The sequence below is a fragment of the Panthera leo genome, chromosome D4 (assembly GCF_018350215.1).
Source record: "Panthera leo isolate Ple1 chromosome D4, P.leo_Ple1_pat1.1, whole genome shotgun sequence".
Taxonomy (NCBI): Eukaryota; Metazoa; Chordata; class Mammalia; order Carnivora; family Felidae; genus Panthera; species Panthera leo.
In genome coordinates this window covers 42,499,695-42,518,034 of record NC_056691.1, presented here as the reverse complement: position 1 = coordinate 42,518,034, position 18,340 = coordinate 42,499,695, and the positions used below count along the sequence as shown (strand labels likewise).

The window sequence follows — 18,340 nt, the reverse complement described above, 5'->3', positions numbered from 1 at the left end:
AGCAGATATTGAGATGAGAAATACATTCATCTACAAATATATTCAGCCATTTGCTCCCATGACTTAAGAAATCCAATTGGACATGTTCCTGGAGCTGCTGTCTGTGGGTTATATGTGAGTGTATGTGGGCACGCCCTGCCAGGGGCATTTTCTCTCATGCATTCTGGAACACAGAGAGTAAAACAGGGGAAAAAAAGATGATATTGCTGGCACCAAATTGGCTCATTAAGGTGACAACACAAGAGAAGGTCCAAATCAAACATGTTACTTAAGAGGTTAATGTGTGCTAATGATGGAGAGTGAGAGAAAAGGGGACAAAGAAAGCTTCCTAGAGGAGACAAGAGGGAAAAGGAGGAAAGAAATGATCAATGAGAAAAGAAGGAAGGAGTGCTTTGAAAGAGTTTCTACCTGACAAAACCATCCTGTAAGAAATGTATCACTGTACAGTTCTTGTGCAGCCCGACTGGACTGCGCCTAGAATTTACGGACAAGTGTCAATGGGAGGTGCCCAAGGCTCTTATAATGGGGTCTGCAGGTCTCAGCTCCTTACCTGCAGGTTTGGGTGTACTGGTGTGCGAGAGGCCCCCGTTGGGCTGAGTACTGTCTCCAGTCGGAAACTCCAGGCTCATTCGTGGTTTAGGCTGATATTCCCTTCTAGGCTGAGATGAAGCTTGCCTTATTCTGCATTAAAAAGAGAAGGGGGGGGGTGGATAAGAGTATGTAGCCAATTAAGAAGCAAAAAGAAAAGCAGTGATATCCAGGAAGGCTACCAATGTGGAGCAGGGAAAATTTCAAAAGAACCCATAGCCGTCTTATCTGTAGGAGGTCTCTGCTTTCAGTGGTGCCCCTCTGGTCATACCCTCACCATCTTCAACCTTTCTCTCAATCCCTCCCTCATTTATTCAGAGCTCCCTGTGAAAATGTGCTGGGAACCCAAAAATGAATGAGACACAGCTCTTGCCCTCAAGCAGCTTACGGTGTGTAAGGGAGATGGAACATAACTGAGTACCATACACTGTGGTAAGTGCGGTTATGGAGATACATACAAAATGCTACAGGAACATGGGGGTGGGAGTGGGCAGGAGTCTACCTGCCCACAGAAAGGCTTATGGAAGGAGAGAAAACACAGCTAAGAGTCATTTCCAGATGAACAGTCCTTTCCAGAAGAACTCAAGAGCTTGAAAAGATTTGGAAGGAGGAAATACCCTGAGAAGAGTGAGCAGTTTGAGATACAAGAAGGGGAAAGAAATGAGGGAAGACAGGAGGAAAGTGGAAAGGTGTAGACAATAAATATATTCCGTACACCCCCAAGTATTCTCCATAGTCTCAGATGCATATGGAGCAAAGTGTACAGATCTGCAAGGACAGGGAGAGGTTAAGATACGGTGACTGTAGAATGATACTGACTTTGAACATATTTCAGAGAGATAAAAGGAAAATGGCCCTTCTGCTCAACAGATGTCACAAAGACATATAATACTTCTTTAGTATGTCGAAGTGCATGCTTTTAGATCTTTCTCGAGGTTTCCAAGTGTTACACACATTTCCATGAAGGTGCATGGAGGAAAGCTGCACAATGTGACATGTGTTACAGTAAGGACCTCTGTCTAAGCTGTGCAGGTTGGGACCCTACAACTCCAGGGAGCCCCATTCACAAGACTACCATGGCCTCACAGTGGGGTGCACCTGAGGAGACGGAACAGGCACATGAAAGCTGTCCCTCTGACGGTGGAGGGTTCTTACATGGTGTGAAAAGATACAGGCTTTCAAACAGATTATGCCTGCCTGGCAAACCCTGGTTACACCACGATGTGACCCTGGGCTAGTTACTTGATCTCCCTGGGCTCCCACCTTTAGGTGAAGCTAGTCATACTTAGTTTACAGAGCTGTTTCATAAGACGGGTGATGATATGCCTCCAGTACGCACACAGAGTATCTGCTCAGCAAATCACATCCATTATCCTCGGTAGCACCCGGCTTCCCATCTGTGGTGGCCAACACACAGTCCAAGCATTGGCTTCTCACAAACACAAGAGTACACTCAAGGGAACAAAGTAAAACAAAGCACAAGACCCGCAAAAGTCAAGACAAATAATCCACAAAGTGCCTATGCAGAATCAAAACTTTTGGCACAAGTTTTACTTCAAATGGACTCCATTATTTCCATTTCTTTACCCATCATTTCATAGGAAGAAAATGGAAGTGTAAAATTCAGCAACTGTTGAGATACCTTTCTTCCAGTCTGACAGTGACTTGCTGCAGGATCTGGACCGCCTGCTTGTGGTATTCCAGCTGGGCTTGGACGAGCGCAGACAGCTGGCTCACCTGCTCGATCTGCAGGCCCATGGGGTGGGGGTGGGGGGGGTGGGGGTGGGGGGGGTGGGGAGACACACCTTAGTTACCAGGTTACCATCCTTAAGCAACCACTCCTGCCCCAGCAGCACATATATGACAGAGCTGCCCTGACACACAACCCCAATCTCCAGCGCCAGGAGATATTTCAGGTTCCACATCAGTTAAGGATAAGAAGCATCCATATGCTTGGAAACACCAATACCACAAGGAGTAGTTAGGAATCCAACTGAAGATCACACACAACTCTCACTGAAAGTCTCGTTCTTAGCTACAAACTTCCAGCTGGATTTGGCTAATTTTATTGATTTCTTATAGGAAAAAGATACATTGACCAAAGGACTCTTGGCTCCCTGTACTTTTCATGCTCTGTCAATATATTAGTGTTGTTAATAAAAATGTGATTACTGATTTGTCACAGGGGGCAGCATGGAGGTAGCGTGTTAGGATGGAAAACGTTTTGTCCTCTTTCAATCTATCTGCAATGTAAAGAGGCTGGGTCAATGCTTGGGTGCATTTCAGCTCCAATATTCTAGGCATCCTCAGTTACTCTTCATTTTGTGTCTCAGGCTGTGACCTAGCTGAGTATTTCCCTCCAAGTCAGCAGAGGCAATGCTATTCCATAAGTTTTGGGGTGGAATGGGGCCCTGGGTGGAATGGGACCCTGGGAAGGAACAACACTGTGATTCAGGTCACACCTCGTGCCTAGAGCATCCTTCTTTAGCAGGCAGGTGGAACACCAGTTGTTTCACATAAACAAAAACCTACACTGTGTCTCTGGGTGGTGGGAAAATCCAGGTATGTTCAACACGCCTCCCCTATCACCAGTCTGGGCAAATCGGGTAACTGATAAGCACATAAAGGCTCTGTAAACATCTTAGAAGAAGTTGGTCAGCAAATGATAGGGCCAGAGGTGGGAGTGAACAAGAGCTTGAAAGCTGTTTAGCAGGTTTTATTACATGAGCGGTCAGAAGTCCTCACGGCTATGAGGCTGAAAGGACTCAATGGAATATAATTTCTAAGGCCACAAATAATAATTTGGTGCTCTGGAAATGTAAAAATAGCTTTAAACTTCGTTATACATGCCCCCAAATACAGTATCTATGCTACAATCACCAAACTCAATTGAAATTAGTTTTTGAAAGAAAATATCAACTTTACTTCAAAATACAGAACATCTTAACCTATACTGGGACCCTCAACTCTAAATGCATTTTAGGTGATATTCTTTTATAATCTGAAGCCAATTTGCCAAATATTTCAACAAAGTATTTTAAGCTACTGAACCTTTACATGAATCATCAGAAAGATTCTTCATCTTCTCACCACAGGTAATTCTTTAAGGTCATTAGGAGTCAAACATCTAGTTAGATCAAACCATGATAATATAGAAAAAAACCTTACCATTTCTTGATCTACTTTATTTTTTTCAATTTTTTTAAAGGAAATAATTATCTGCTGAAGTTCTCACCACATAGTGTAATCAGATATGCACATTTTAAATTACATAACCCTTTAACATAATCTTGAGTCTCAACGGCAAGATTAAATTAGAAACCACAGGACAGTCACTCACATCCATCTCTAAGAGATTAAACATGCTTGACTCAGCAATTTCTTTAGATTCATCAAATTTCTCCAGAGCCTGACGGAGCTCTTCATCTGGAATCTTGCCTTGTCGTTTTTTCTTATAATCAAAGTCCAGGCGTCGACCCTCCAACTTCTTTAGATGATGCTGAAAAAGTCAAGGGCGGCAATATGCTTTGAAAGGATTCATGGAAAGGGCCTATTTTTAGTCTACTTCTCTGTCATGCCTATTAGCCTCCAAAATAAGACAGGCTAAGTTCTAAAATATCATGTTACCAGAAAAATAAAGAAACCTGCAACAGGGGGGCAAATGCTTCCAAAGGCTAAATGTGGAGAAGCATCTTTAAAAACAATTAAGAGTAAGAAAGAAATTGTGGGAATTACCAGTGCCCTTTATTTTCTCACCTTGCTGGGCCAAAACCAAGCTGGGCATGACAGCAGCTGGGAATATGTGCATACCGCCTCACATGTGGAAAACACTGCTACATAGAACCCACAAGTTCCCATCTTCAAGAGAAACGGTAGCTTGCAAGAAGGCAGGGGGAAAAACACTTCCCTTGAAAAGAAGTGAAAAAGACTGGCATTCTTGTTTTTTGAGTCCTAGAACATTAATGCTGGAAGGGACTTATCTTTGAGGAAATCAGTCTGTTAGAATCACATAAGTTGCTTATCAGAAATATGGATTACTGATCACCTACATTAACATATCCAGGGCCAGCGTCTAGTAATCTCTATCTTAACCCTTAGCCCTTGGTGATGTAGCTTTCAGGGAACCATTGATGAGTTTAAGTCTCCCATTTGGAAGATGATTAAACCAGTGGAAAAAACCTAACTCAGAAGGGACAATAGACGGGGTCTAATGCCCCCACAGTGCTCTTCAATCCCTCCGTGCATCCTTCCCCACTGCCTGGCCACCCAACGTCTGCCCAACACATCTAGTGACAAAGTGGGAAAGTCGTTTCCCACTGCTACAAAGTGTCTTTTGCAAAGAGCTGCAGTGTTGCATTACTAATGGGTGGGAGGAAACGCTAAACTTCCCTGATCCTGGGCGTGTATGGAAAGAAAGGGAGGGAGATGAAAACAGAGTTGGGAGGGGCAAAGAAATGAGAAGGAAAAGAGGAAGAAAAATATCCTAGACCTTCCCTTCCACTGTATACCCTGCCTGCAGTCCACACCCTGATCCAAGTTAAATGTTTGCTCCTTTGGAAGGGATAGTCTTAAAACACACTTGAACTTGCAGTCAGGGTAGAGTATTGGAGGTGGGGTTAACATTGTAGATTTAGAGTGAGTCTGCCACTTCCTAACTGCAATCTTGAGCAAGTGATACGGGGGAGGAGACTAGAGAAAAAGCCTTCTAAGGGACTTCAAGCCGTAGATGACCACATTATAATAAAGTTAAATTTCAGAGAGGTTCCATAAATATTTGTTGAAGGAATGAATGAGTAAACATTATACACACAGATGGAGGCAAAGCCAGTTGAACTTCATTTATTTGGAAGAGCTCACTCTTCTCCATGTTTTATAAAGAGATAGTTGGTTATTCTTCCTCAGTCCTAACAATCATCATGAAAATAGGAAAACATGTGTTTATAGAATGATAGTATAGCTATTTACCTAAGCTAACAACGGATACATCTAACAACTGTTTTAGAGGGTGAAATCAGCCCAGAAAGACATAATTAATAACACTGGATAGTATCAGGGAAGGATATTATTCTTCTGGAGAAAAAAAAAAAAGCTTGAAAAACCTGAAGACTGAATGTGGAAAAGTCAAATGTAATATTCATAAGAGGCCCAATCATAATAGTGGGGCAAAAGAACTGCATTTCCGATTAATCTCAATTTGTCTAGCTGGGTTGTTTTTAATTCAAACCTGACCGCACACGATAAGCTTAAAACAAAAGTTTTGTGAAGAAAAAGGACACGTACATCTGCACATTCAAACTGCTTGCTTCCTAAAGGACTGGTTGCAGATACCTGAATTTCTCTCAGATCTTTGTCATGAAGGTTCTGAAGGGGGTCAATGAAGTTTTGCTTCACTTCCATGTCCAATGAGTCTTTCACCTCCGAGAGCTCCCGCATGGCCTCCCCCACTTCACCAAGGGCTGGGCCTGGAAGGGGAGAATGAGTCTGTTTCATGTTAAAGAACAAAGGTGAAATGTATATGCAGTCATAGGGCCACCACAGGTGAAAACCCAGGGACTACTGCCTGTCTTGTGAGGACAATGGAGATGAGAGGCCATTACATAATGCCCTCTAGAGAGCACTGTGTTTCCACCTAAGACAGTTCATACAGTACAAATTCAATGCTACCAAGGGGGAGGTATCTCTTATTATGAAGAACATAACATTTTGTTTTTCCTTTAAAAAGCAATTTTGGAAGCTCTCTACCCTCCCTTGTCAGTACAGGCTTTCCCTAATAGGGAACCTGTTTAAGGCCAATGCATTTAGCAGAAGCAAATATAAGGAACAGACATTTATTTGCTGAGACTTCCCATCATGAAGAAGTGAAAACAGAAGTGTTTAGTATGGTGACTGAGTCGGACAAGAGAGGGGTGAAGGAATTCATCTGGGGTGGTAGATCTCAGAGAAAGCTCATGGGGCAAGGTGTTACATCATACAGACTGTTCCCTCTGCCCTAATATTCAGTTATGTCAGACACACTCCACAGTGAGCTTCCAGGCATCTGGATGTGTTCACCAGCTACTGTAAAGATTAGGATCTCATCAGGGAAAAAGAAAATAACTAAAACCTCTAAGACAAATCACACTAAACATGAAATGACTATGAAGATTTGGCCCATGTATATAAGATGTAAAACAGAATCAAAATATAAAATGGTTTGAATAATTTCCCGCAGCGTCTTACTGGCACTAAGTCCCCACGGACAAATGAAAGAACGTAAGTGTGAGAAAGCACACATTACCAAAGTTGCAATCATCTCCAAGCTCTCTTCCAAACTTGAGCATGGCCTCTGCCAGCAGTGCTTCTGCCTGGGGATAGCCTGGCCCTTTCTCCTGGCCACGGATTTTTGACATGGTGTTGATCATGCTGAGTTTAGCTCTGGAAGCTGGAGGCAAAGAGATCACAGACGTTCACAGTAGGCAATGTGATATAGCAGAGACAGGGCCGGATGGAGAATCAGGCCTTAACTGGCCCATAAACCAGCTCAGCTATGGACAATTACATCTGCACCTTCCTAGCTTTGGTGTCTTCATCTGTAATATGCGGAGGCTGGCCTACAGATTGATATAAACAGACTTTTTTTTTTTTTTTTAATCACCAAACTTTCCCTTTTTTTCAATATCTTACAAGGAACTTAACAGAAAAAGCAAAGCTCTTCTGGGTGGAGATCCTACCCTCATGTGGTCTCTATCTTCCTGTGTACTTTTCCAATCCTCTCTTCACTGTGGTGGCTCTGGCAGTACCTCTGTGGAGCTGGGAGGCCCCATGGGAAGCATTTTGAAAACTACTGAATTATGTATTCTCTAAGTTTTAGGATTCAAGTTTATATTTCAATTCTAGGAGTCTATGGACAAAAGTAGGAAATTAATTGTTAATTCTTGCCATGGGAGCCTTATGCCAAATTTTACTTACACCCATTTTTTCAAAATCACTGTTCAACTAAAATTCTGATGGTAAACACACCCATGAACAACAGAAATACTGAGTTCATTAAAAAGACTTAATCACTTCCCTAGAACATAATGGCTTCTGAGAATTAGTTTCATGCCACAAAGACAGCACTTCAATTTCTTTTTTGCTATTGTTTTTATAAAAGATGCTTAGAAGCAACTCCAGTTTTCCTGGAAGAAAAAGTTTTTCTAACACAGTGTTAAAGAGAGTTTCTTGATGCTAGGATACTAGATTTCCTCAGGTTCATTATTAGAGTTGGGCTGTACATTAGCCTAGGATTGTGCCCAGGATCCCATCTGCATGGAAACCCCTGAATGAACCACTGCCAAAGACACTTCCAGCATTATCAGTGGCCGATATTTAATCTTGAACATTTGTTTCAAATAGTTTTTAAAAAGTTTTTATTTCAACTCTAGTTAATATATAGTGTTATATTAGTTTCAGATGTACAATACAGTGATTCAATAGTTCCCTATAACATCCGGTGCTCATCACAACAAGTACACTCCTTAATCCCCATCACCTATTTAACTCACTGCCCCCTCCATCTCCCCTCTGGTAACCATTAGTTTGTTCTCTACAGTTAAATCTGTTTCTTGGTTTGCCTCTCTTTTTTCCCCCTCTACTCATTTGTTTTATTTCTTAAATTCCATATATGAGTGTAATCATCTATTTGTCTTTCTCTAACTGCCTTATTTTGCTTAGCATAATACTCTCTAGTTCCATCCACATCAATGCAAATGGCAAGATTTCATTCTCTTTTATAGCTGAATAATATTCATATATATCACATCTTTTTTTCTCTCAGATCTAGGGTTAGGGATAGGGCCAGGGTGAGGGTATGTGCCTGGTATCCTGCAGGTCAGGTCCCTACAGAGGGTGTTAGGGTTAGGGGTTAGGCTTTAAGGGTGAGGGTAGGGTTAGGGCTAGGGTTAAAGTATGTGCCTGGTATCCTGCAGTTCAGAGACCTCTCCAGAGGATAAAATCCTGAATTTATGCTAGAATGGGAATAGACATGTGAGCTATCTATTGAGCTGAGGCAAGGTGGTATTTAAGTTTTTAATTCCAGATAGCTAATATACAGTGTTGTATAGTTTCAGGTGTACAATATAGCAATTTAACACTTCCATATATCACAAATAGGCTTTTATTTAAATTTGGAATTCCAAGGTCAAAACTGGAGATGAGGAGAGTTATCATGAGAGGACTCTTCCCAGCCTAGCCCCAGGGGTATATATTATAATGAACAAGGAAGATATGGTGCCTCCCTTTAGGAAGTTTACAGTGAACTAAGGGGAGCATCTATTTTAAAACAATTAGAATGAAGTGCATATACTAAGTGCCATGGTGGGGGATTATAGCAAGTTACAGAAGTACAGCATCACCCCAGTCTGGGGGCAGAGGACATTGCAAAGAAGGGATTCTGGAGGGAAGTATCTTTAAGCTTAGAATCACATAGTGACTAGCAGTTAGTTGAGCTAACAGTATATGCAAAGCCTGGTGGTAACTGAAAAAAAAAAAAATTTATATATATATATATATATATATATATAATTCAAATTTTCCTTACTCTGCTTTTCAAAGTATATATGTGTTAATTTTCAAAAATTGAAATTGCTACATGGTCACACATTTTTGAGGGAACAGTATTATTAGAGCATATTTTCAAAGCCTTTTCCAAAATAAGTCATATCAGAGATCCCAGAAGGAACATGGTCCCTGCCCTCAGTGTGCTCACAGTACAGTGAGGTGTGAAATAAACAAACAGACAGTGGCAACAAACGTAAATGCAATGATGGCTAATGTGTACAAGGTACTGGGGGAGTACAGAGAAGAAGCCATAAAAGCGCAAATAAAAGTGAAATAAGCAAACATCAGACAATAAGAATTATAGAATGAATAGAAGGAAAGAAGATAAATGGAGGCCAATGAAATACAGTACGGAAACCACACATGGTAGTTAATCCCTTCAAATCCTGTTTTGACTACACTCTGAAGACTTACTCCTTTTACAAAAGTTGGTATTGATTTGTGCTTATAGCTTGGTTCTGTTAAAAGTTCTCTTGTGGTTAAGTAATGACCAGAAGTAATTGAAATGGTTTAATACTGTGGCTGATTTTCAAAGTCATCATTCTTATTCTTCTACTAATTACTTAAAAATATCTTGGAATTTTTCTACATTTTCATGAAAAGGGTAAAGAAAACCATACCTATTAGTTTGTTTCTTCAAATCCTCTAAAATATCTATTAATCCACATATTATTCTCCATACTTTGAAAAGGCTGGCTTTTAAATTCATTCACAAACTCCTTAAATATTTATCAAGAATCTCTAGTTAGTAAAATTTCTGTGTTCTTGAAAACGATCATCAGACCTCTGAATTCATCATCTTTAAATATAACATAACTGTATTTAAATGATTTTTTTAAAGCTGTATTTTAAGAAACAGAAAGTAAACCTGGAAAATACAAATTTCAGAGATTAGAATTCCTATAGTATGGTCTCTTCTCTTTCAAATTATCTTTTTTCCTTTCTCATAAATTTTTACAATCTCTGAGGCTACAGCCCCATAATTACTGTTCCAGCTTTGCTATCCTACTTCAAGTTGCCCCCCACTGGGTTTACTGCTGAAACAGCTTGTCAACAGTAATCCCTCCCCTTGTCCATGGGAACAGGATCCTGGTATGCTGATGGGTGTATCTCCCAGATGGGTTAGCATAACCCCGTGTACACTGTGGATGTTTAACACATGCCCACTGAAGGAAGAATAAATGAAAGAATAGATTATCTTGAAAACTAGTAGAATATCATGGCAATGGTTTCCATAAGTAGACTCTGCTCACATCCATTGGCTCATGTGCCTAAGAGCCTATAAAAGCATAACAGAGAATGAGAACTAGAAAACTTGTTTCTTTTTGTTGAAAAATAAAAGATTTCTTTTAGGAGAGAAGGGAAGACATCTATCTGACTCAGCTTAGCATAGGCTTCTATACTGAAAACAAGACATTAGGGCCTGTCCACATAGTGAACAATGAGATTTCTTCTACCCACTTCCCCTAATTGTCCTGCAGAGAACTGGCAGCCAGGTTAGTACCTTCCAGGTAGGGAACTCGAAGATTTTTCTAGGGGGAATACAAATAATCCAAAAGAAGAGACCTACAGACACTGGTAGCTGTTAAGTACCCAATACACCAATCCAGGCTATTCAGCCTAGAAAGAAGCTATTACAGTTTATAAGCCCCCACTAACTCCCACACAGCTTTACTGCCCTACACTGAAGTGGAAAAATATAGACACCAACACCAGATTTTGAAAAAGGTTTCTAACATAAAGGAACCAAAATAAATAAGGCAATTACAGGAAACAAACCATTCTTGGAGGGAAAAATAACTATCATTAATATTCTCAAGTGTCTAAGACACTTTGTCCATGAAATAAAAAAAGAAACAAAGAAGAATTCTTAGAAATTAAAATATAATTTAAATTTAAATACGAACTTAAGTAAAATATAAAATTAAAAATCATGGACACATAAAGTTGAGGCAAATTACCCAAAAAATCGTACAAAATTTTAAAACTAGAGAGAAAATCAGAAAGAAAGCATAAAATCAGGATCAGTCCAGGAGGTCTAATGACTGAATAACAGAAGTTCCAAAAAGAAAAAAACACAAAGAAATATAAGAGGAATAGATTCTTTTTAAAAGTTAAAGAAAATTTCTCAGAACTGATGAATGTGTGTTTCCTGATTGGAAGAGGCCACTGAATGCCTAACACAACGGATAAAAGGGTCCACGTGGAGGGCCATTAATATGAAATTTCACTGAGAACACAGGGAAGTTCCTAAAACCTTTCAGAGAGGAAAAAATAGGTTATATACAAATATCAAGAATTAGAAGGTAATTGAACATGAGAATATCATGAAAAACATGAGAAATTTCCACATAAACAATGGAGTGATGACTAAAAATTTCTTGAATAATACATAATTCTATATTCAAATTATCAATGAAGCATGAAGGTAGAATGATGACATTTTCAGACACACAAAGAAGGATTCTGATCATTTTTCTTCCCAAGCTAATGGAAGAGGCAGTCTACCAAAATGAAGGTGTAACGCAAGAAAAGGGACAGTACAGAATCTAAAAAAAGAGATCCAATACAAGGAAAGATGTAAAAATGATGACAAAAGGAAACCTCAAGATGGCTATTGCGCATCATGCACTAAGGGCAACTGTAGCTGATGCTACACATCATAACCAGGCCCACGTAGCAGAGGAAGCCATGAGCTACAAGGGAGCTACAGACTCCCCATGATCCTCTATGGGGTCAAGTTACAGTTATCTACCACTGTACCTTGCTTTATAATGCACCCTTCTTTGGCTTCCCCTCTTCCCTACTTCCCTCAAGGTTTCCTGGAATCACTTCCCAAATCAAACCCTAGTGCTCATATCCTTGCCTCATGGACTGCTTCTGGGGGAACTCAAATTAGGACAACAAGCAATGCAGAATGCAACTTTAGATATCTCAAAAATAATGAACACCTGACATGTTTCAATATAATGAGAGAAGATTCACATATGTGGCAGAGGGTCTGGGAAAGAATGAAAGGTACACAAAAAGTGAAGAAAATGAGAAATAAAACAACTATTAACTCCACGAAAAACAAAAAGGTTGTACAAGAAAGGAAATATAATCATATTATTTTATATGTCTCAGCTCCATACAAGTTTATTACAAGGATGTAAAATGTAAATACTGAATACTAATTTAACAAAAATTATGCCACATACTGGTGATGAGGGAGGGGAAGAATGTGAAAGAATGGGAAGATAAGAGCAAACAATTCTCATCTTCCAAAGTAGGAATCAAACAGAAAACACTTAAAACTGGAAAACCAAGCAGGGAGCAACATAAACATGTTGTTTCAAGATTAGAAGTAAAAGCCAAAGAAAGAGCCAAAAGCATCTTGAAAGTGTTGTTTCTGGAAAATGGGTGAAAAAATGCAACTCCAAGGGCACTGTTTTTTGTAAAAAGCACTGTAAAATTATTGGACTATTTTTAATATGTACATGTATTACTTCCATTATAAATAATTAAATTTAAAATACTTCCCACTTCCTTCCCTCAGGAGACCTAATTTAGTGGCTGAACTGGGTAAGAAATACTCATGGTAGCTTGAAAATCTGGGCACTGCCCTAACTTCAAAGATCTTTCAGCCAGAAAGTTTCATATTTTAATTAAGGAGAAAAGAACAGGAAAAGTTAATAAGGATTAACAAGTAAATGCCATTAGAAAACCATCGAAGAAAAGGGCTGGATGAGTCCACACCCACTTGATTTCTGGAAGCAATTGTATCCAGTCAACTTGAACCAGAAGAAGTAAAATTATGATGACCATAAAAGGCTGATCTTTTCCCTAAAAAGGGGTCCTATTGTTGTGTGCTCCATAAAAAGGCTGTTTATTTTTTGGCCTAATGTGGTAACTACTGGGAAAACTCAGAAAACTCTACTTCTAAGTCTTAGTTTAAAAAATTTTTATATTCCTTTCTTCCCATTTCCAAGTCCTCTTTTTTTAAATGTTTTTATTTATTTACTTTTTTGGGACAGAGAGAGACTGAGCATGAGCAGGGGAGGGGAAGAGAGAGAGGGAGACACAGAATCTGAAGCAGGTTCCAGGATCTGAGCTTTCAGCACAGAGCCTGACACAGGGCTTGAATTCATGGACTGTGAGATCATGACTTGAGCTGAAGTGGGACGCTTAACTGACTGAGCCACCCAGGCGCCCCATGTGTTCTGGAATACTGCCAGCTTGACTGTATGGGGAACTACATTTCCCAGAATCCCTTCTCCATCTGCTTCACAGAATTGGTAGAAAGCGAGATTGTGTGAGACTTGGGAGGTGAAGGGGAAGCAGCAGTCCTAATATTCTGGAGGCTGCGACTGCATAGAGGAGGCAACAGATTGATGCAGAGCTACAAATGGGGTCCAGCTCATTCCCACTCTTCCCTACTCTGTGTCCAGCTCTTCTTGAATGCTGATTCTGCCTCCCAAAGGTGACCTTAGACCCCCCAAAGATCTTTTGTTGCAAATGCAGACATAGTGACTTTGAAGAGCCAAGAACCTTCCACTAACTTCCCTAGCTTTTGCAGTTCTGCTACAGCAGCTGGACCTGCCTACCAGATTCCTCTTTAGATTCCTGTCTAAGTCCATTCACCTGAGTCAGGGCTGGTCAGTGACCTTTCTCTAGTCTTTCAACTCCATATTTTTGGCATTATCAAGATCTTTCAATAAGTGTGCAAGCTCTAATTCCTTTAATAAATCTCTTGTTTCATGATATCCACAATGACTTTACTTCCCTGACTGTGCCCTGAATGATGCAATGTGTGATGTTCTTGTAGAACTCAAAAAATTTATGATGTATCATATACTGAATCCTAAAATTATTACTTATGTCAATAAAACTGGCTGTAACTATTTCAGTTCTACAAACCTGTGTTTTGAGAATTAGACATAAAAGAGAATAACTGTGGGTAGGAGTTAGCTGCTAATTGTGGAAAGAACAGTAGAAAGGGGAGCCAGTTTAAAAAGAATTAAAGACTTTTTTTACGTTTGTTTGTTTATTTATTTATAGATTGAGAGAGAGAGAGAGAGAGAGAGAGAGAGAGGGAGGGAGGGAGGGAGAATCCCAAGCAGGCTCTATGCTATCAGCAAGGAGCCTGACAAAGGGTTCAATCTCATGAACCATGAGATCATGACCTGAGCTGAAATCCAGAGTTGGAGATGCTCAACCGAGCCACTCAGGTGCCCCAAGGCAAAGACTTTGGACTCAGACTGTCTGAGTGCAAATCCTAGCTCTATTTCATGCTGGGCAATTTTGGCCCTTAGTTTACTCATCTGTAAATGGTACCTCTCCCTCACTGGGTTAGGCTGATGTAAAAACTAAATGACATAATGTATGTGACAATGCTGGCACATGATAAACAGTCAATAAATGTGCTCATATCTCTATGAGCACCACATATGCTAAGAAGTTTTGCTGTGTGATTGTGTTATAAATTACTTAACCTTTCTGAGTCTCAGGTTCTTCACAAAAAGCTGAGGAAAAAACAAGGAGACAGCTGGATAATCCTTATACCTCTTTCAAGTTCATCTACTCAGGTTTATTCATATTAGATACAAAACTCTGAGCTCAGGGAAAGCACACCCTGGCCTTCAGACATAGGAAACTTCTGGCAGTTTCTTCAAGTTACTAGAACTGTTCCTCTTCTTGGAATAGCCTTCCCTCTCTCTGTCTACCTGCCACCATAACACCAGATACCAGCCCCCAACCTTTTCTTACAAAATCTTTCTCAATCACCCTTTACCTGTACTACCTCCAAGTTTAAGTGACCCCTTCCCTCATTTTGCCTCTACTGTGCCCTATATATACATTGATAATATCTGTTGATACTTTCTCCCTCTTGTGCATGTCTGTTTCCTGATACAAGTTCTACTGAATTCTAGTACAGGGCCAAGCATGCAGCACATGCTTACTTATTAACTGTGGGCTGGATGTCTATTTAAAAGGTTTGATTTTTTTATACATTTCTTTTGCAGATGTCATTTTTTCTAATCCTTAAGAAAATCATCCCTATTCAAAAACACCACAATCTCCTACTATGCTCTGAAATGCAGCTAGAGCCTGCTGATAAGATCTAATTACACACTAACTTTGTGATCTGACAGGATGATTTCAGAGAGCAGGTCATGCTGATGGCAATCTGGATGGCATTCCCCTTGCACAGACTAGATTTTAAGATTGATGAGGCTGCCAAGGTTCTTCATTTCTCTTAAAATGCAGAAGGGTGGAATCCCACTTCCTATTTACAATTAACTAATACTGGCTCTTGGGTAGCAATTCATCTCTAAACTATGTCATGAAAAACGGATTTATTTGAAAATGATAAGAAACTGATCTAATAATCTCCCAGAATCTGAATATGAGCTCTCTTTTCTCCAACAAAAGAAAGTCCCTAAGCTAAACTGTAGGCCCTAGCGCATGGGATACAAAAGATAAAGCTAGTACAAGTCAATGAATAGGTTACATTGGAAACAATTACGTATTCCTTGATATAGAAATATTCTGATTTGTATTGCCTGATTGAATTATTTACTAAAAATCTGCTTTTTAAAGATTTTTTTGTGATAAAATGAAAACAAGTATTTATTTAGCACTTAATGTGTGACAGGGACTGTGCTAGGGAAACTCTAAGAGAAGCAAGGCCAAGCCTCCACTCTCAGTGAGCTTCTTGTCTATTTGGAGAGTCAGAGGCACTCCACTCACCGTGACATGAGGCCAACGGGGGCCATGCTGTGGATAAGGTTCTAATGAGTTCACATCACAGAGAAGAGTGGTAAATTCCATCCAAAATGGTAAGGCTTGGAAGGCTCATGAAACAAGGTGACACTTGAGCTGGGTTTTCTCAAAGAGTAAGCTGTACAGAGTGGTGGGAAAAGCCATTCTAGCTCCGTGGAGACTGAGCAAAGGTACATGAAAGTGCCTCGTACATCTGGAAAGTTCAAAAAGTCTTTGGCTTAGATGAAGAGGCCATAAAGTTGGAACCATGTTGTGAAGGGCCTGGAGTTTTATGCTAAAGAGCTTGGGTTTTGTTTCGTAGACAATGATTTTTGTCAAAGGTTTCTGACACAGAGGTATTTCAGATCTAGACCTTTAAAAGGGCTTTAATTCAGATTAAATCAGACTGTGGTTTGGGAAAAAAACGATTCTTAACATCAATTAGGGAAAGTGGGAAGACACTGTAGGCAAGGAGACTAGCTTTGAGAATACTATGATGAATGAGTCCTAAGAAAAAAGGGATGACTGTTATAGTCTTTTGATGGTAGCATTAAGAGGACCAGGTGACTGATTAAATGAGGACAAAGAAGAGAAGCCTCTGGGATGATGTTAGGGCAATGGTTAGCTGCCTGGTGGAAGCACCTGGGGAGCTTTTCTTCCAAAATTAGTACTGGGTCAACCAGGTTCCATAAGGAAAAACACTGACTCTACCTCACACTACACCTAAAAATCAATTCCAGGTAGACTGCGCATCTAACTATGAAAATAAATACACCACAACTTTTAGAAAATGATATAGGAGAACATATTCATGATTTATGAATGCAAAGATTTCTCAAAATAGGGCGCAAAAAGCAATATCCATAAAGGAAAGTATTTATAAATTGGACTCTGTTAAAACTAAATGCTTCTTTCTTTTTTCTTTATTTGAGAGAGAATGAGAGCACAATCAGGGGAAGGGCAGAGAGAGGAAGAGACAGAATCCCAAGCAGGCTCTGTGCTACCAGTGCAGAGCTTGATGTGGAGCTCAAACTCATGAACCATGAGGTCATGACCTAAGCCAAGATCAAGAGTCAGACGCTTAACTGACTGAACCACCCAGATGCCCCAATACTTCTTTCTTTTAAAAGAAATCGTTAGAAATAATTACAAGGCAACCAACAAAGTTAATTAAAATATTCACAATATATATATATCCAAAACAGGACTTATATCCAGAATATATATTTTAAAAACCTCCTATAAACCATTATGAATGAAATAACCCAATTTAAAAAATGGGCAACAGAGACAGGCCCTTCACAAAAGAAGATATCCAAGTATCTAATGAACATCTGAAAGGACTTAATTTCATTTGTTATTCTGGTGATGCAAGTAAAATTGCACTGAAACATACCCACAAGAATGGTTAAAGAAAAAATAAAAACCCTAGAAATTATCAAGTATTCAGAGAGTATAGAACAGCCTGAATGCTTGAATAGTGCTGGTGGTAGAACAAATTGGTAGAACATTTTAGAAAACAATTTAGCAATATCTACCAAAGCTGAACAGCTGTGCCCCAGCAATTCCACTTCTAGTCATATATCATAAATGTATACATGTGCAATAGACATGTAAAAAAATAGGCTATTCCAAATAGCCAGAAAATGGAAACACCTAAATATGTATCTGTGAGGAAGTAGAAAGGTTGTGCTATATTCTTACAGTGAAATGCTATGCAGCAATGAGAATGGAGGAACTAACCCTACATTCGACAGTAACATAAAGCAGAAGAAAGGAAATCAGATCAAAAGAGACATGCTTGGGATGGCTGGCTGGCTCAGTTGGTACAGCACATGACTCTCTACCTCAGGGCCATAAATTCAAGATCCATGCCGGGCATGGAGCCTACTTAAAAAAAAAGGTACATGCTCTATGATTCTAATTTTAATGTTTTATTTATTCTTGAGAGAGAGAGAAAGACACAGCATGAGCGAGGGAGGGGCAGAGTGAGAGAGGGAGACAGAATCCAAAGCAGACTCCAGGCTCTGAGCTGTCAGCACAGAGCCCAAGGTGGGGCTCAAACTCACGAGCCGTGGTATCATGACCTGAGCCAAAGTCAGACACTCAACCGACTGACCCACCTAGGTGCCCCTCTATGATTCTATTTAATGATTCTATTTAAAGTTCTGAAACAGGGGCATCTGGTGGTTCAGTCAGTTAAGCATCCAACTTTGGCTCAGGTCATGATTTCACAGCTCATGAGTTCGAGACCCATGTTGGGCTCAGTGCTGACAGCTCAGAGCCTGAAGCCTACTTCGGATTCTGTCTCCTTCTCTCTTTGCTCCTCCCCTGATTGCAGTCTTTCTTTATCTCTCTCAAATATAAATAAACATTAAAAATAATAATAAAGTTCTGAAACAAACAAAACCGTATGTGTTAGAGGTCACAG

General features: G+C 39.9%; 1 protein-coding gene across 4 annotated transcripts in view; it reads right to left on the bottom strand.

The window, feature by feature from the left end:
* Positions 1–18,340, bottom strand: part of SH3GL2 (SH3 domain containing GRB2 like 2, endophilin A1) — a 323,593-nt gene that overhangs the window by 99,128 nt on the left and 206,125 nt on the right. For all 4 annotated transcript variants that reach the window (XR_006196039.1, XR_006196040.1, XM_042913791.1 and 1 more), the window contains exons 4-8: positions 6,866–7,009; positions 5,917–6,050; positions 3,929–4,087; positions 2,231–2,334; positions 551–681 (exon numbers count right to left, since the gene is read on the bottom strand). Coding sequence is in view for 2 of the 4 variants with exons in the window: in XM_042913791.1 (XP_042769725.1) it covers positions 551–681; positions 2,231–2,334; positions 3,929–4,087; positions 5,917–6,050; positions 6,866–7,009 (672 nt within the window). In the remaining 2 variants the exon portion in view is untranslated. The remainder of the gene's footprint in view (positions 1–550; positions 682–2,230; positions 2,335–3,928; positions 4,088–5,916; positions 6,051–6,865; positions 7,010–18,340) is intronic.